Genomic DNA, 20,663 nt, shown 5'->3' on the forward strand with positions numbered 1-20,663 from the left:
CTTGGCTGAGGGAGCACAAACCCAGCTCTCAACGAGAGGGGGCTCGACCTACAGCGTGATTGTAAAATCAGAAGGGTAAGCGTACTGCAAGCTAGCCAAACACTCAAGCGCATCAGGGAGGTAGAGGAAGGGCCTAAATCGTCTGATGTTGCTGGTTTCAGGTGCTCTGGAGAAACAGAGAACTCAAACTTCTCATGTGAGAGGAGAACTCCGAATTCAGAGGAATAGCGTTGCTCGCACCGGTAGTAAAGTCATGGCTGTCGCCGGCCAACGAGTTGGTGTTTTTTCAATGTATGCTTCAGACACGGGTCACGATGAGGCGTTCCCCATAGCGACCCCTAGAGGACGCAGTTCGAAGTTCCCATGAAAGGGAACTAGCAATAGAGTTCTAATGTCTTATGGGTTTAACAGAGTGGGGCTGTCTCGGATAGCATTAATCAGGTTTGACTACTTGTGCTTTTTGACATGCACCATCATTGAATCCTGCAGGCAGACATGAGAGTGAGGGTGAATTTGTCTTCTCCATGAGGTGCTACATATGGAGGTGTAGTGTGAGCTTGGCTTATCCGGTCTGAATGTGCAAAGCTGTTGGTGGTAACTGCAGGTCACTGCACAAACACACATAGAAAGAAGTGTTCCTTGATGACACAACCATCACTTTCTTACAGTTAAAATCATTTAATCATTAAATCATTAACTCACCCTCATGTTGTTCCAAACCCATAAGACATTGTTTATATTAAGAACACAAATTAAGATATTTGTAGTAATGTGTCATCTTTTTTGTCCATTCATTCATTTCAAGCTTTCATAATTTCATAAAAAACATTGTAAAAGTAATCCATATGAATGAAGCGGTTTAATCCAAGTCTCTTTAATAGACTCATATTAAAGAGACTAATAGAATCATAGTGAACAGATTTAATTATATTCTTTTATTCAAAAATAAGCTTCAATCAATGCACATACACAATGCACATCAAATTCAGTAAATGAAAGCTGAAATGTTATTGCTTGATGCTTGAGACCCAATAAGGTTTGTTCTTGTGTAAAGCAAGCACTTTTGAGCATCTGTTTAACATATTTCATAACAGAATTTTTCATTTTGGATGAACTATCCCTTTAAATCCGGTCCTTTTTTATCCGTGTGCAGTATATGATAAATTCAGGTCATGCCAGTTTGTAAGGCACTGTTCACAATCCATGCCATTTCATATCTGTTTTACATAAAACAGATGAGCAAGCCAAAGGTGACTGTGCTAAGGAAAGAACTCCTAAGATGAGTTAACCAGACACTTACAACACCTATAAGTGTCTACACTGCACACCTGGTTTAAGTGTTCAGACAAATATCTGAGCTTGGTCACAGGGACTCATATTTTCCCCTTATTCACAGCTGTGCTAGCATTACCAGATTTTTTTCATTCTCTTAAATAAAGCTCCTTTTTCGATAAGTCACAGGAACATTCCTGCTGCATTGACTGCTTGATCTGAAGCAACATTGGAAATTCTTTGTGTCAGGGCAGTACTTGAAGGCAGACTGTTCATGACACGCAGGGCCCTGCTTTACTGCCTCTGTCCCTGCTCACCTCATCTTCCCTCTTACTCTGGGGGAAAAAAATGGCTCACCCAACATTGTACATTTTGTTTATCGCTCAAAATGCTGCACGTCTGGGTCTGGTTTAGTCTGTAGGCTTTATGAATCAGTGGGGAATGAGGGAGGGTGAAGGGACATAAATAAAACATGATTTATTCTGCTAGGGGTGATGAAGCCAAAATGTCTCCTTTTCGTTCAGAAGAGAAAGAGGATAAGGGAGGGGACCCATTTTGAATGCGTTTGTTTACAATAGGTTGAGATAACATTTTTAGAGAGATTGAGGAAGGAGAATGCTGCAAACCAAATAAAGAAGAAAAGTCAGGTCATGTGGGAGTTTAGACCAGAGTGAGAGAGAGTGAATATAAAATAAAGATGTGGAGACAGCCAGAGATAGGAGGGGATATGGTGGTGTTCTGGAGGGGGATTTGTTAAGAGCCCAACATAGGGGAGGAACACAGGAAATGAGCTCTCCATCCTGCAGTTAAATCTGACCTTTTGGCTCATGATCAAATGCTCCTCCATCCGAATACCATAGAGTCTCTGTCCCGGGCACAGGCTGACAGAGGGAGGGAGGGAAAGAAAGAAAAGGGGCACTTCCCCAGTGTCTGTTTGTGAGTTTCAGGAATTACACAGTCACGCAATAGGGGGAGAGAGAGTCCTAGACGCCCCTCCTGCTCCAGAACGACACGTTCCCTCTGACACAAACATGCACGCACTGATCAAAACACAACAAAACAAAAAAAACGGTACCTTTTCTAACTCAGCAGACCACAGAAGTACTAAGGGACAACTTTGTCTGGGCATTGCAAGCTCTTCTGATTCTCTTATCACTTCCACTGTGGCTGTCATCTGAGCGAGGGAATCGGGAATAGAAGAAACTGTTCTATTAATAGCTGGCTGGTGGACTGAGCGGATGGATAGAGGAATGGACAACTGAGGAAAATTACTCGAACACATTCTGCAAAATCTTTTTCAGACATACAACAAGGAGGACATCACCTCACACTTCTTGTGACTTGCTTCAGAGCACGCTTTGTTTTGGGATGTTCTAACTAGGGTGCCAAGTGAACAATTCCCTTTGGCAGACCTCTCTCTCTCTAGTGTTTTCTTGCCTTGCCCCACAAAGTCCCCCACTTACAAGTTCTCCATGCTAGCGCTGAGCTTTGGTTAAAGGAGCTTAATGTGGATTGCTCCACGATGGAATATAGTATGACCGCTGTACAAGTTCAGGAGACTTTCCAACTGAGGAGACCTTCAGAGTTTTGGAGCTGTCTCTCTATTTCGAACCCTGTTCTCCAGCAAAAGAGTCTCAGACGATTAGGCTGAACTTGACGTTTTGTGGATTTTCTCTTAGAACTCAATATGCGTCGTTTTGACAAGCTCAAAAAATCATTTCCGTTTCTTGCTCATTTTCATGTGTACAGAGTAAGTCTGTTTTTCATTTTCTTGTGCAGCATAGGTTTCAGTATGAGGAATAGAGCTGGGAATTTCAGGACTGACCCGTGCTTGAGCATACATGTGTGTGCTGGTTCATGTCAGCATCTGTGTTGGTGTGAAACCGAATCATGCTTTTACATGTGTCAGAGCTTAGCTTTGTTCATGAATATCATCAGACCATACCAGAGCCTGACCCTAACATTACATGAAACCTTCACAATGCATTACTTACGAGCATTATGTCTAACAGTTTTTCTCACACACTGTCAGAAATCAGGTGTTTTTTTCATTTGTTTGCCATTTATTTAGTATTAAGTGTGCGTCCATTAATCCGTTCTTGTTGACTTTAATTGCATCATCGTAATTTTGCCAGTCTTTGTAGCTGATTTATTGTGCCTCAACATGGCAATTTATTTGTAATGTTCTTTCTTAAATTTGTGTGAAAGGTGTAACAACTCTTGGTTGTAACTCATGGCCTCTGTTCAAGGGCCATGGCAATGGTTCCTTTGGGCTTAAAGGCTACAACCCTCTAAAACCATATTCATTACTTCAAATTGCACAAGCTTCACTCGTTGCCACTAGCATTGCTCAGTTTACCTGCATTTTGGTAATACTGGAATATCCAAGTTTCGAAATGTTAGTGTTACCACCATATTTTCCAAATGATAATACCATAATGCAGAGTACCAAATTTGATTAGATATTATAGAGGGGTCTTGGTTCGTTTGGAATGCTTACACATTCTAGTGAACTGCTCTTAAACTCATGATAGAAACCAAATATAACTTCTTGACTTGCCGCAAGTCGAGTTTTGCAAGGAAAATAAGCACACTAACATACTTGTACCAGGATAATCTTTCATTTGAAAGATGCTGTCCTGTATTGTATTATTTATTTTATTGCAGACATAACTGCCAACATAATGCCAAAATATCAATGTTTTGGTGGTGCTTCCTTCAGTTGGCTGTGAAAATGACCTGAAATTAACAGATTGAACCAAACCATTTTACAATATAGCAACAATTATAAATTATCACTTTTTATAACAGTATTTTATACTACTACTACTACTACTACTAATTAGTAGTAATAATTATTTTTTATTGGGGTGTTAGTGTGTTTTAAAAAAAAATTTTTTTTTATGTTAAAATTTTTCTATTAAAAGAAAGGACCTTGGCCACTGTGTTTCTAATTGAAACTTGGGAGTGGGCCCTTTTGACTTATCAGCGACTTGGCAACCATTCAAGGTCCACCTCTTTTCAGAAAATTTACACATTTTCGTAGGGATGCACGATATTACTGGAACGTTATCAGAATTTTTAAGCCTAAAATGTAAACATATAAACATAGAGTGATAAGATCACGTCAGCAGTGTGGTCATTCTTCAAGCAAACCTTTTGCCTTAATGAGGATTAGATTCACTGTTTTGGATCGCCACATTCAATTTGAGAATGCAAGTACAGAATGATGGGTCCTGTGTGCAATAGATTCAACAGTCACTAACACGTGCATCAGTGGCAACAGCAACAACAGCCTCCCCCGGGTCCTAATGCCCATTCTCTATGGCATTTTATTTACTTAGGGGCTGCTGTAGGCCTACTTGTAATAAAATTAAAGTAAAAAACACAAATAACATTAAGATACTTGTGTTTCTGAATAAATAAAGCAGTAATTGATGTCATAAAATCACGAGTCTGTTCTGATTTAGAGGTCAGAAGCTATAGCTTACATGATTAAAAATCACAAACATGACACTTGTAAATTAAATAATTTAATATATACAGATTTATTCATTAATATGTAATATATTTTTTCAAATGGATTATGAAAACTTAAATACAAGGAGCTCTAAAAGAGTTTTAGATTTTTCACAGCTGTTTTGCTTTAGACCATCTTTCCTCCTCTGCAGAGACCTGGATTCCTCTTTCTCTCTTTCACACATTCCCCTTACTCTTTTGCACAGGAGAGATGTTTCCTGTATGTTCAGAGGTATATTTAAACTTTGCCTCCTAAGTTTGCAAGCCAGCAGGGTAGACAGGAAATATTGAGGTATATTTGGGCATGTTGGATCTGTTCCCAGTTTAAGTGTGAAATGTTGCTGGGAAGTTCAGTGTGGGGGAGGGATATGGCTGTTTGAAGATGTAGATGACTATTTTGTCAATATAAACTGAAATTTAAAATATAAAACGATATAAAAGCAGTTTTTCAGTGACACTTGCTAATGCAAGCATCACTGTTATAGGGCTTTATGCAATTTTATTTTTTCTAAATTGTGTTTTTAGTTTACATTTTTCTGGATTCTATTTGAATGGTTTAATTAAATTTTCATAATCAAAAAGCATCTAATCAATTGAATTTATAAAACTTTAACAATTTAATGTCATTGAAATAATTCCATAATACAGGTCTGTATTTTATGATTGAATACAAATCAAATATGATCAATTATCACCTGCACAACTCATTCAGTCTGATATATGTAGGTTTTACATTTAAATAAATATAAAGAAATACTTGAATACATTAATTCAAAACTCTGTGGCATTCAGCGATGAACAGGATTTTTTTTTTGACAGATTTCACAACTTCTGCATCATGGAAATTATAGAGCACTACTATTACTATTGTTCATACTTGAAGTTAACAAAACAAAGAGAGAGAGAACACAGAAATTTCAGTGTGTGACTATGCTCTGAATGTTATTGATATTTAAATGAAAGTCAAAAAGGCACTGATCCTTACGACCCATGACTTTTCATGTGTCAACAGAGGAAGCACTTTGGGCACAAAATGCTGCTTGTGCTCTCTCTCTTTTCTGACACTTATTCAAGAAACCTGTTGACTTTGTAACCCCTTGTTTTACATGAATATCTCGGCAAGCTTCCGCCACTTTTACAATACCGCAGCATCTGAAGATGTCTGTCTGCACAGAGACCAACTGTTTAAAAAAGAGCTCTGACAGAACACAATATATTCACTTCTAATTTTTTTTTGTTTATTGGATGGGTGTTTCTTCCACAGTAATGTAATGCCTTTATATTAATTATCTTAGTTTCAGCAAATGTTGATATATGATTATATGTAGTGGTTGACCGATATATCGGCTTTAGCCGGTATTTGCAGTGGCGTACGTTTGTCTTAAAAAGTGGTGTGGACAGGGCGGGAAGGTGGTGGGTGAGGTTACATCTGCTTTGAATATTGCATACAAAAAATGATAAAATGAAAAATATTATTGTCTACTAATTATTTGCTAAACTTATTGCAAAAATAAATATAATATTCAAGCACTTTTATGACAGATCAGTAACCGGCGCATCATAATTATCATGGGCCAGCCATATAGATTGCGCGCTGATTCCCTTTACGGGATGCCCTGAAAAGGCAGCTAGAAGCAGGAATTTGTATGTACAGTAGAGATCAAAATTAGAGAACAACCTATAATTTCCTCAATTTCAAGGTCACTGCTTAGTAGGGATGTAACGATTCACTCAACTCACGATTCGATTCACAATACTGATTTCACGATTCGATTTTCTCACGATTTTTTCTAAAAAAAAAATTAGATTTAAGACAATTTTATTATTGCTTGGACAAAATGCTGAACATTTCTTTGTGAAACAGAAATATGTCAAATAACAAAACTAAATGGAAAATTTAAAGGGGTCATATGATGCGATTTTAAGTTTTCCTTTCTCTTTGGAGTGTTACAAGCAGCTCGTGAAGTTTCCTGATCCTGGTAGAGTAGACTACAATGCCGGCTGTTCTTACTCACAGACTGTAAGTACGTTTTTATATTTAAAGAATTTGCCACTGATGATTCAAACGCGAGTTTTGAGCAGTGTAGAGTAGCGCTTGTTGTTTGTCATTTCTCCGATCACAAATGCAGACATGGTTTCATGTTTACACGGCACGATGCAACGCAACGCGTAAAAAGACAGTACAAGTCATTATAATCCGTAATTATGTCCCCACTGGATGCAACAAATGCCTCGTTTATAATGGGTTTTAATGTTTTTGTCTCGTCGCGCCGGGACACGACATCACAATATGGTAAGGGGCGTAACATTTCCATCACACGGTTGAGGTATTCGGCCAATCACAACGCACTGGATAGCTGGCCAATCAGAGCACACCTCGCTTTTCAGACCGATGAGCTTTGTAAAAATCGGCGCGTTTCAGAAAGGCGGGGCATAGAGGAGAAACAATAATGTACAGTATGTGGAAAATAATGTGTTTTTTAACCTTAAACCTTAAACACCAAATGCACAAAATAATGTTCTTTTTAGCAACATCATATGACCCCTTTAAAACAAACCCTAAATCTAATCAAATAAATAAGAAAAAAAATCTCTTCATATAAACAATGGCTACCTGTGCTCTTTCCATTCAAAATTAGAGGCAACCACTGCATTTCAATCACAAACAACGATGCTGAATAATAATTGGTGTTAATCTGGCACCTGGTGCTAATTTCCTTAATTATATGACAAACCCTATTTAACTGGCCGCATTCCTCCAATTTTCACTGAGATTTCAAGATGCTGAGCCGCTCTAAGGTGACTGAAACTCTGCGACAGGAGGTTGCCCAGATGAAGGCCAAAGGGTTGACCCTTTCAGCCAATGCAAGAGAAGTTGGTCATTCCAAATCTGTAATTTCTTGAATATTGCAGCTTTTCACTGACACTTAAGTCCCCAAAAGGCTGGTTGTCCATGTAAGAAAAATGCACGAGAAGACGGGATAATGCAGAGACTCCTAATGGGTAATCAGTTCAACACTGCAGCTGGAATTGCTTGCCAGTTCAGTGCTGAACAGGGTATGGATCTGTCTCGGCACATTTAAGAGAAGTCGGACTGAAAGCGCACTCTTGCAGTGACCAAGCCTCTCATCAGCAGAGAGAATCAAAAGGCTAGACTCACCTTTGCTGAGAAGCATGTTGTGTGGAGAGAGGAGTCTCGGCATGTTTAAGAGAAGTCAGACTGAAAGTGCACTCTGCAGTGACCAAGCATCTCATCAGCAGAAAGAAACAAAATGCTAAGCTCACCTTTGCTGAGGAGCATGTTGTGTGGAGAGAGGAGAACTGGTCCAAAGTTCACTTTAGTGATGAGAGCAAGGTTGATTTATTTGGGTCGGATGGGAACCATTTTGTTCGGCGTCAAACTGAGGAAAGACTGAAGCCCATGTGCGTAAAGAAGTCTGTGAAAGGCGGAGGAGGAAGTGTCATGGTTTGGGGGATGTTTTCATGTTTTCACATGGCAAGGTGAATGCAAATGTTTATCAGAACCTCCTTTAGCAACATGCAGTTCCTTCCCTGCAAGCATCTCCCAATCAGCCTGCAATTTTCATGCAAGACAATGCCCCCATCACACTGCAAAAAAGGTAAAGCAGTTCCTTGAAGCTAAGAACATTGAAATAATGAAATGGCCGGCCCAGAGTCCTGATCTAAACCTGATTGAAAATCTCTGTAAAATCATTGGCGACAAAGTTATGGCTAAGAAACCCACTACAGTTACCATACTATGGAAGAGAGTGGAAAAATCAAGTCAAGTCACCTTTATTTGTATAGTGCTTTATACAATAGCCTACTGGTTGTGTAAAAGCAGCTTTACAGTGTCAAACAGGAAAATAGTTTGTCAATAAGGCAAGAAGACAATAACAGCGTTGACATGGTCTCCGCTGACATTCAGGGCTGTAGAGGTTGTCTTTAGGTGCTGATCCATCATCTGGTCTGGATATGTACTGGATCTGGGTGGCTACGGTGACCTCAAAATAAGAATGAAAGAGACCAATATTAGCGAGTACACCGGGTGTTATGGGAAGTGTTCCCGGTTCCGGTTGACCTAATTAATACAGCCTAACAATCCTTTAATGGATTTGAATTATAGAAATGCGATAGTGTATTATGTGTATGCCAAGTTAAAGAGATGGATCTTTAATCTAGATTTAAACTGACAGAGTATGTCTGCCTCCCGAGCAACGCTAGGTTGATTGTTCCAGAGTTTGGGCGCTAAATAGGAAAAGGATCTGCCGCCCGCAATTGATTTTGATATTCTAGGTATTATCAAATGGCCATTTTTTTGAGATCGTAGCGGACGTGAAGGACTATAATGCGATATGAGCTCGCTCAAGTATTGCGGAGCTAAACCATTCAGGACTTTATAAGTAATTAGCAAGATTTTAAAATGTATTTGTTGTTCAATAGGGAGCCAGTGCAGACATAGGCGTAGCTGGACGTTTGAGCCTGTGGGGGCCAAACCGAGTTGGTCGATTTGGTCAGTTGCACTTTTAAACACATTTTAGTTTTGCTATAGTAAATCTACAAATTCATTTACATAGAGCAGCGGAAGCAAGTGCGTGAGGTAGGGCTGGGCGATTTTTGCGATTTTATTGATTAATTCGAATTTAATGTTTTGCCGCAATTTTATTTTTCAGAAATCGAGGAATTGCGATTTTGAATAGAAATATTACCAAATGTTACAATTAGACACTTTACCAATATGCCAATCATAACAGTAAAGAGAAAAGAACGATCCAACCGCATGTTGCGCACGTGATTACCCGCTCACGTGTGACGTGCTCATATCTTGAGGCGCCGTTCACACAGAATGCGCTTTTGTGTTGACAAAGATGCAACATGGACAGTGGAATAGAAAAAACATGCAAGAAGATGTGAGTGAACTTCTTTTAATTTGAGCGCTGCATTTTTATAATGCCATTTCATTCGTGAGATGCTGCAAGAGATGCTAGTGCAACAGTCAAACGTGTCCATGTTTACATAGAAAAATCTATGGAAAAGCAGCGCAATCGAATAAAAAATCTGTAAAGAACTACGACTGTATGTCTAATATTTCATGTTTGCATCATGGTGACAGGCTGAAAGCTGCTGTTCATTGTTTTCACAGAACATTTATTGTTAATAGTCTACTGATGTTATTCCTTCAGAAGTCAGAAAGAGCTTTATTACCAAGTATGTTTACACAGACAAGGAATTTGACTTAGTGACAGGAGCTTCCAGTGCAGAAGAAAGTATGGACAGTGCAAACTAGTGCAGCAGACATAGGAATTGCACAGTAGAGATGGAGTATAACACTAATATAAGAAAAACAGAAAATTAAATAATGCACTATATACAGAAGTAGAAATATATAGAAATGTAACTGTTTAAATTAATGTACAGATATATTTACAAGTGCACAGTTTAGAAATGTACAATTTTCAGATTCTATGTATAAAAGCAGTCATTTTGAATTTGAATTACATTGACTGTTAAGAATTTTTTTAAGCATTTTCATTGTAGCCTATTATTTCTGAACATATATCATGTAGGCTATAAGACAAGTTTGTACAAGATGTAGTTGTAGTTCATGCATCTTTTCTGCAAAGATATAGACTAGTCATCATTAAACCAGTCTGTTCATTCAATGTTCATGTTAAAAAGATGATTCATTCATGAATGAAACAAGGTGTTGAAATTAATTTAACTTTGAGCGCCACTTTATAAGGCTCAGTCGACAATCAACGTGTCACCTGGGTAATGGCATTTTTTCCCCTCTTCTCATATATAGCATGGTGGGCCAAATTAAAGTCAGCACTAGTTTGGGCATCTCTGACTTAGAGCAATATAGTAACAAGCTTGTATTATATTATTCATTGTATATTTTAATCAATTTCTGTTACTAATACCATTTCTGATATCAATATATTGCTTATCCTGCTAAAAAAACAAAACGTAAACATTGCAGATAACATTTGAAGTAAAAATTTATTTAAATTCACATATCTTAAAAACTAATCCTGTGACTGATACGCTTCAAATCGGGTGATTTTAAGTTTTTCCTGTCAGTCAATGATGCTGTCTGCATAGTAAGATGGCATTATTATTCCCAGTCCAGTCATTATATAGATCAGTGGTCTGTATTTTACTGGTGACCTTCATCCAGCCTGATCCATGGTCTCCTCAGACTGAAGGATGCCTATAAATACAAATCGGCTATCGGACACCCTGCTTTCTAAGAAATCAGCATCTGCTAAAAAAAAGGGGCATCCACTAATTACATAATTTGTTCAACTGACATATCATGTAAATAATTTGTGTACTGTCTGTAATTGATTGACAGCCCTAATTTCAACACATCAAGAGAAACTTTTACCCTATAATCCCTCACAGCTGCTTGTTCATCACTTTTTTGGAAGTGCAGACTGACTAATTGAGTCTGAGTGAACTGACTGAGTTTGAAGCACAGTTTTCCCCCATGGAATTTAGCATTACACTCAAAGCGCAAACATATGTCTTCAGTTGCATTGCTGTTTGCACACTTAGCAGCCTGTTATAGTTGCACACATCATATGCATTGTGTAAGGAAGTGTCAAGAGCAAAAGCTTAAAAGTCACACAGATGCGTACATGCACACAATGTCATTCAAAAGGGCGAGTTGACACTCAATCTCTCTGATCGCAAGATATGCTCTCCCCCTTCTACCCCCCACCCTCCCGGGTTTTGCCCTAATGTTGTTAAGAAGTGTCAGAGAAAGATCACCAGTGTGAAGGAGTGCAGGGGGAGGGAGAAATTGAAAATTGAAAGCAGCTGATGTCCAATATGTTCCAACAGAAAAACGAACAAGCACAAATGCAGACCATGGAAAACAGTAGCACACTTTTATTTGTCCCAGAGCTTCCAAGCATCGATGTCAGTGCTCTTCCATCCATTTGCTGCACCACTAATCTGTTCCCCTTGTTGCAAAACAGAAGCTTAAAGGGACCGTCAATGTTCATTTGAAACGTGATAAGGACTTTGGGATTGAGGATTTAGATTTTTATGGAGATGTGAAGACATGGTTTTTAATCGGGTCCGAAATGGAATTAGAGATGCAGCAGTTTCTGTGAAAAGGTAAGGTCTGTGTTATCTGGTTAGTTTTGGAGGTTTGGAGATGCTCCTTTTGGGAGTAATCAAATAGCTTTAGAGAGCAGCTTAACACATGTGGCCTGGCAGGGCCAATGCCATCTGTGTTTTATGAATTTCAGGTGTGCATGTGATTCAGTTCAATCACACTTCAGGACTTGGTCGCTTGTTGTTGTCTAGTTGGACACTACTATTTGTTGTTAGTTTATTTTGCTGGGAATAGCATGAACATGCTTGCTTCTGGGGTTTTGGGAGAGTCATTATGGGAAGTAGCTCTGTGGAGTTCATTGGTGTGTCTCTGTCTGTGCAGAAGTTGGGCAGCAGTATGCAGTGTGAAGAGGGCACTGAGTGGCTGCTGGAGCTGCTGATGGAAGTGCAACTGCAGCAGTACTTCCTGCGCATCCGTGATGAGCTCAACGTTACACGTCTCTCACACTTTGACTATGTGAAGAATGAGGACCTGGAGAAGATCGGTATGGGCCGGCCCGGTGAGTCCAACCAAGGTGTTTTGCTTGTAGGTTCATTACAAATAATGCTTTCCAAAAGGCAGTGTACTCAAAGAACAGCATTGACACTTATGCAGATATACAAAACAAATGTTCCTGATTTAAATTGTGGTGATTTATTTAGTGATAACCATAGCAATGATCAAGACCAAAAAAAAAAATAAAAATGTTACAAAATAAAACATATTTTGTATTAACTCTAGGCATTAAGTCAGTGTAAATGCAAAGTATTATCTGCCACAGCAACATTGAGAAGACAAAGAAAACAAATCAGTGATGTCTGAATATGTTTAGTAGCTTTAATAAGGCAGTGACTTGCCGTCACCTACTGCTGGTTTTAGTTTCATATTTAGAGTATCATTTAATTTAAAAAATAAATAAATACAAATTTGATATTTAAAATTTTCCATTAATGCCAATTTAAAAGCTACAGTATTAATCTCATACCATTATTTATTCAGTTCTAATTAATGTCATCTCTAATCTGTAAAAACTTTAATAGCTTGAGAGCCATATTTATTTTATATTTTTTATTTGCAAATACCTAAAATAGTTAAATAGATAACTTCCAATAGTTTTTGCAATAGTATCAAAATTGCTACCGAGAATTTTTTTAAATTTGACTGGTATTGATACTGACTACTGAGATTTTGTAAGCATGACAACACTAATTACGTATAAAATATGCATTAGTTACATTAGTATATACATTAGTATATACATTTCTCATGACTCATAGATGTATTTTTTCACAGAGCTTGTTGCAGTGCATTCTTCAATTCTTGAGCATAGAGAGAAAGTCATTGCCCACTCCAGTCAGTGCTTTGTCAATGATTGTTTGTCGGTGTTGGGCGATGTCAGTAAGAGCTTTTGCAGCTCTCAATACCAAATCAGATGCTGTTAACACAAGTGACAGGTCATTGTTCTTCAAAAGGCAGGTTTGTGAAGCTTCATCAAGGAATGACATAGCATTTCTGTTTGTGTCTACCAATGTCACCATCTTAATCCAAAGGTCACCAGATCTAAATTGGTTCAACCCAACACTGAATATTTTCTTATAATATAATTCTTATATATAATCAGTCTTTTTCTTTTCTCACCAAGAAATGGAGAAAGGTGACAAAGATGCAGCTGATAAAGTAACATTGTCAGATGCATCTTTTTAATACAACAGAAGGCAATCAGTATAGACTGCTGAAACTACTATTTAAAAAGCGGTGATTTTTTTTTCACTTGTAAACCCAGCACAAGCTTTGATTGTCTTCCAAATCTAATCAGTGTGTCATTCCACACTCAGTATTAAGCCTTTGTGTGACGCCTGAAGTGTAAGCTGTGCTAATGTAATTTCCCTTAAGCCGGCCTGATTATTGCCAAACTCAAGCTCATTGCATGGCTCTCCTATCACTCTCACTTTTCTCTCTTTTTTGGCATATGTCCTATTTTATCCTCTCTTCTCTCTTTCCCTCAGTAGTTTTCATTCTCTCCGTTTGTTTCTTCCTGATTGGTCTTTTTATATAAACAGGAACTCTGTTTGCAGAAATGGATCATTTACAAGACAGAAGTGTTTAATTGAATGTTCGGGGTTAAGCTGTATTGACAGCATCTGTGGCATACTGTTGATTACAGAGGATAATTTGACTCATCCTTCAATTTTTAAAAACAAGCAAAATCACACTTGTGGTAAATGTGTTATTTGAACTGTAAAGTTGTCTAAATTATTCTTAATACTACTGTTCTATATGGATGCTGCTGCTGTCTGTGTCATTACTGTTTATACAGTGAAGACTATCCAGTGTCATTTTACAGTTGAATAGATTATTCAATGGCTGTAGTATTTCTATACCTGAATATTACTGTTAGACCTTCCTGAAAAACTTAAAGCACTGTTAATTTATTTTGTGTCTTGTTATTGTATTTATTTGCGCTATTGCTTGTCATTTATTTATTTGTTCTTATTTTCTTACTGACTGTTTACTTGTCTTTTTTTATTTAAAATAAATTCAATTCAGAGTTTGAAATTGAACAACAAAATCACCCCATAGCACTATCTATAGTTGTGCGCGCTTTCAAATTTTTGCATGTATCTTTAGTTTCTAACAATATAAATATGAATCAACACATAATTATAAATTGTAAAACACAAATGAGTGATGAAACATATTGGTTAGATGACTGTAATTTAAAAATGTCTAAATCAAAAAAAAAATTATGATTTACTTCCTAAGGGTGGATTTTTCTCTATGAAAAGAGAATACTTTTCTGGTGTCCTTGCACATATCAAGTGACAATTAAAAGGTTGAACAACTTTGCAACTTTTTTTTTTTACACAGATAGTAAGCATTTTATTGCACAAGTACTTAACGGTGTTCATTTAAATTTTTATTCAGGTACATTAATTTGCTCCAGATGCCACTTTTGATAAAGCTGAGCTTGTTTTTAACCAGCAAAATTCATTAAATAATAATAATTCTCTGTAATTTGCTTTTTTTGACAGGGCAAAGACGGCTGTGGGAGGCCGTGAAGAGGAGAAAAACCATGTGCAAGCGCAAGTCTTGGATGAGCAAGGTATGTCATCAGCCTTCCTCAAACACAGTGACAGGCTTCCAGTCCAGGGTCAGGTCCCACACACATCTACACGCATGCAGCTGGACAAGGGCTTCGCTTTATTCATTGGTCATTCAGCTCACATGTTCCCTCAAGCACTTTAGAGTCTCTAACTTGCAAAGTGTCTTATTGAACCTGAAAGGAATAAATCAAGAAGTAATATTTAAAGCACTTGACCTAGATGATTTTCACAGCCTTTCATCTTTTGGACAACAGCCTAAATGATCGCTTTTTTCAAGCTGAGGTTGTGATGCTTCTCAAAAGATAACTTGCTGTTCATGGAGTTGAGAAGTTCAGGAATTGAGTTTCTTTACAGTTAGAGTAAGGAAACATATTTTGTCATTGACAGTAAATTTCAGTGAGGCCTGTTGCTTCACACCTCTGAAATTTACCAACTTATTTTCTCTCTTTTATACATAATGCTGAAATGTCTACTCTGAGTGCTGAAGCAGAAAGTGTCGACCCAGGCCTGCCGCTCACTCCCTAAAGCATTAACCAGGTTAATGGTCCATCAAATGCTGCAGGAAGAGCCTCAAATTGGCCTCAGTCACAAGCAATAAATCGGCACAATGTGGGCCATTCTCTAGGGTTTGTGTGTGCATGTGTTTGACAATAGATTTGGAATGCAGAGGAAATTAAAGGTGCAATAGGTGATTGTCTTCAGAAACATTTTTTGTTATGCTGGTTGAAAGTCTCTTCACATCCCGATAGCAATCATTAAGTTAGGTGGTTTAAATGTATTTATCTGTATTTATATATTCTGTGGAAGGCGTAGAACCAAGAAATGTTCGTCCAACCTCTGCGCACCCGGTTCACGCAGACAGGATACGTCATCAGCGCATTCACGCACACTGCAGACAGAGCGAGAATGGCAGACAAACACCAACAACCTGATCTTCCTTCCTGGTATTGTAGTACTTTTAAAGTTTTCTCACCGGTGAATGACACATGGTGTAGCCCAGCGGTTCCCAATTCCAGTTTCACTTAGTTAACACACCTGATTCAGATAACCAGCTCGTTAGAAGTGAGCTAGGTGCATGAACTGTGTTCCGATCGATATGATCCCTACACAGTGTTCATTGCTCCCTACTCCCTGGGCAGGGGAAAGAAGACAAAACTTACTAGAGAAGTGTGAAGTGTGACTTCATATAATATATCTCTGTTAATAAATACTATTTAAATTTACATCTCACACACTTTAATGCCGTTTGTATGGAACATATACGCTCGCTTCGAACTGGAGTCATGGCGGAATATCCGGTGATGTCCACTTCGCAGGGCACTTACGGTCGAATAGAACAAACGTCGTACGTGATAAGAGATACAGGTGCATCTCAATAAATTAGAATGTCGTGGAAAAGTTTATTTATTTCAGTAATTCAACTCAAATTGTGAAACTCGTGTATTAAATAAATTCAGTGCACACAGACTTAAGTAGTTTAAGTCTTTGGTTCTTTTAATTGTGATGATTTTGGCTCACATTTAACAAAAACCCACCCTACACAGTGTTCATTGCTCCCTACTCCCTGGGCAGGGGAAAGAAGACAAAACTTACTAGAGAAGTGTGAAGTGTGACTTCATATAATATACCTCTGTTAATAAATACTATTTAAATTTACATCTCACACACTTTAATGCCCTTTGTATGGAACATATACGCTCGCTTCGAACTGGAGTCATGGCGGAATATCCGGTGATGTCCACTTCGCAGGGCACTTACGGTCGAATAAAACAAACATATGAATAAGAGATACATATGAAACGTGCAGGGCGGGCGCGAGGACTGGAATTGGGAACCGCTGATGTAGCCTGTAGTAATTTTGTCTCTGGTATTCTGGTCTGTGAGCGTATGCGTTCAGGGGGCGTGGCTTTGGACGGCGATTGCAGGGAGGGTGGGATGTTCGCTTTCAGCTTTGGACGGCGATTGCAGGGAGGGTGGGACGTGTGCTTTCAGTGCTATCAGGCTAAAGTTAGCATTTTCCAAGATCTCCTACTGCACCTTTAAGTTTATAGTTGATTCTGTAGATCAGGCTGTAACGCAGTTTACAGCATTCTACCAAAATAAAATTTACAGCATATTGGATGATACATTGACTTTTTACAGTATTTTGGTGATGATATAAAGTGTACCAATATCATAAATATTGCACTGATATAAGAATTTGTATTTGGTCTGTTAAACATGAAAAAGTTTGATTCGGGGAATCACTTCTTTGTTTCATCAATTAAAAAAGAATAATAATTTGTAGTAAAATTTAGTCATTTTAATTTCTTTTTGTATCCTACTATCATCATGTACTCTCCATGGTACCAGATAGGTAATTCCGTGTCAAATCAACCAAATTTCAGAAACGTCCCTTGCTCAATTTTTTTTATTTTTTTTATATTTTTGATGAAAAGACAAACATAAATGGTAATGAAAGCCAAAATATTAAGTGTCACTGATGAATATTTACTCAGTATTCCACTATTTTGTAGAGGGGGGTCAAAAATGCCAATTTTCACCTGAAATTTGGAGCCAAATTACAAGGGAGTAAAAATGACTTTAGAAAAATGGCAGCATCATTATCTTATTTTTACACAGAGATTGGTAGGTCTATTAGTAAAGTCTGTTGATTTTAGCAATCTTTGTTGCATTATTATATTAAGATATATTTAATACTTTGAGTTTCAGGCATGAAAACTTTCTAAAACAAAATGTTTGGCACCCAGAGAGGTATGTTGTATGCAATTGCTTTGATAAAGGGAAACAAGCTACATTTTTTTGTTGCAAAATTATTTGTTCTTCATACACTATTCTTTAAATTCAATAAGTATCAGCTGTATGCAAAGTGTTTCACATTTGGTTTTTGTACATTTGAACCGTTTATCAAATTATCTTTTGGAGCCACATTAAAATCCCTTTGTTGTATGCAATTGGGAAACAAGCTACAATTTTTGTTGCAAAATTATTTGTTCATCATACATTCTTCTTTAAATGCAGTATTAGCTGTATGCAAAGTGTCTCATATTTGTTTTTTTGTTTTTTTACAATTTAACCGTTTATCAAATTATCTCATGGAGCCACAATAAAATAAATCCCAACCTTACAGGGCCTTAAAAATAGGTAAAATACCATAAGAAAGTGTGTTAAAAACGAAAATCTAAAAGGACGTTAAGATATCCATCCTTAATAGTTAACACAATAATTGCCTTTTGTCCCATTTTTGAACTGTCAACATTGGCATATACTGCAACAAAGATCACTAAATTCAATAGATTTTACTAATAGACCCCACCAATCTCTGTGAAAAAATAACATGATGAGGCTGGCATCTTTCTAAAGTCATTTCACATAAAGAAAATTGTCATTTTCACCCCCCTCTACAATATTTACTGTATTACTCAGTAAATATTCATCCATGGTATTTAATATTTTGGCTTTCTTATTCATTTATGTATTTCATTCACTAGAAAAAAATATATATATCAAAATCAGAATTTTTAGCCAGGGACCTCTAGTTAAGTTGACAAGGAATGACCCAGATGGATAATAAACAAATACATGTAACTAGTATTATGAGTCGTGGCAGCAATTTTCAGTGTTTGTTTCTATTTTAACTTCTCCTTCTTAAGCAATTTCAGAGCAAATAGATAAATAATAAAATGCAAATTATACATTATTAAAAGGCAAAAAAATTGCATCCATTTATAAATGTATTTATTCAGAAAAAGGCCTGCTTCTAGGTTTGTTTAGACTGTTGGTTTGGAGTAAAAGAAAAATAAGCTAGGAGCTATATCAGACTGTGTAAAAGGAGCAGCTTGTTTTTGCCCAGAATAGTTTTATTACATACAATAAACTGACCTGAATAAATGCATACTTTGCGTTGAGCTGTTTCTGTATGGCTGGTTATAGTTTGTCCTCAGTATGAGAGTTGTTTTTATAGGGCTGGATGTCTGGGTGGTGCTGACCAAAGGCCTCACTAGAGCCAGAGTCAGTTTTAACCTGAGTAAACAGCAACAGCAGTTAGTGCATTTGCAGTTATGACAGACACATTTATTAATTTCTGTGTATTTATGTTGATGTGCCCTGCTCTGTTTTTAATATTTAAAATACCACTGCAGTGTTTTGTGTCTTTGTTTGTCTCTTAAATGTGTGTTAAGTGTATGTTTGTGCCTCACTGGTATCTCATTTTCTAACAGTGTGCAAAGACCCAAGGCTAGAATTAGAGAGACCACAAAATGAATCGGTCTCTTCCAGCTCCATCTGATTTGCCATGTCATTAATCTTCTACTATCACATATATTTATGTTATAGACTGTGTGTGCTCATTTACAGTGTGTGTTGAGAGGAAGTGTGTATGTGGGAGTGAAATGCACACAGGATTGACAAATGATTGCTCTTGTCTAAACCATCAGCTTGTAGGGCTAATTCTTCTGTCTGTGGGATGAGAGGACATCTTGACCTTTGGCACCAGAAACGGCACACTTGTGTTAAATGAAGACACACACACACACACACACACACACACACAGATATCCTCTACTCCCATACATTGTCAGGAAAAATGTGCAAAAAGTTGACCTTTTTGGGTACAGCAGCTTGCCATTGGTGCAGTACCCTTAAAGGGACAGCTGTGTACCTTATTTAACCCTAAAAGTCACATGTTAGTAGTACTATTACCTTAAGGTACTGCTCTGAACCTTTTAGGTGTAGATAACGCATAGAGTTTGTACCCTTTGATGGTACTGCCCCAGCATCAAGCTTTTGTACCCCTAAAGGTACAACATTGAACATCTGAAAGTGTTAATGATTGTTTACTACTTTTACAAAGTCGGATATAAAGTAGTACATGCACACAGGTTGATATGTATGTTCAATACGTCCACTTAGCCTCCACTCAGCTCTTTCATACATGTAAAATAATGAAACAAACAAACACACATACACAGACTTATTTCCTCCCTTCTGTGATGGCTTTAGTTGCAACATTGGCCTGGGTATACAGGAAGTGGCCTGAGAGGATGAGAGCTTTCTAAAATTACACCTGTTTGTTTCCGTTCCTGGCACCAAGAACAGACTGAGTAATCTGCCTCCTCACTCCACTGTTAGTGTGTGTGGGCATGCTTTAGCTGACACTTACCCTTAGTAAGTGTTCTCCTGTTTCAAATGTTGCTCTCATGCAAATATGTGTGGATGCCTATATATTTTTGTGTTTGTTTGTGTTTTGTGACAAAGTTTTGGTGGCAATTACTACATGGACAGTAAAACCTGAATCATCAATATAGTGGAGAGCAGCCAACAATTCCCACTTTAAAACAGCATAACAAACATACTAATTAATATCTTAATAAAGATGTAAAAATACAAAAAAGGGTCAGGAAACGAAAATATAATTGGCTCAGTATATGAACCGTGATGGAAAGATGCATTTGGATTTATTACTCATTGAGGCATTTGTCAGTGTGTAATATATGTTTGTTATATGTATGGTTATTAGACAGTAGTCTAGGGTTCAAGGCTCTGTCTAGATCCTCTATATTCACTCTGCTCCCAGTTCAGTTCTTCTATTTTCAGCCTGTCTGTTAAATCCAGGCTCTCACTCTCAAGGCTACAGACATTGCTTTCTGACCTTCTCTATT

The 20,663-nt window shown here is 37.6% G+C and overlaps 1 protein-coding gene across 1 annotated transcript in view; it reads left to right on the forward strand.

The window, feature by feature from the left end:
• LOC107660324 (activated CDC42 kinase 1-like) overlaps window positions 1–20,663 on the forward strand; it is a 50,280-nt gene that overhangs the window by 4,894 nt on the left and 24,723 nt on the right. The window contains exons 2-3 of the mRNA XM_016449614.1: window positions 12,242–12,419; window positions 14,932–15,002. Coding sequence (XP_016305100.1) covers window positions 12,242–12,419; window positions 14,932–15,002 — 249 coding nt within the window. The remainder of the gene's footprint in view (window positions 1–12,241; window positions 12,420–14,931; window positions 15,003–20,663) is intronic.

The sequence above is a fragment of the Sinocyclocheilus anshuiensis genome, unplaced genomic scaffold, assembly GCF_001515605.1.
Source record: "Sinocyclocheilus anshuiensis isolate Anshui unplaced genomic scaffold, SAMN03320099.WGS_v1.1 scaffold1599, whole genome shotgun sequence".
In the NCBI taxonomy this organism is placed as follows: domain Eukaryota; kingdom Metazoa; phylum Chordata; class Actinopteri; order Cypriniformes; family Cyprinidae; genus Sinocyclocheilus; species Sinocyclocheilus anshuiensis.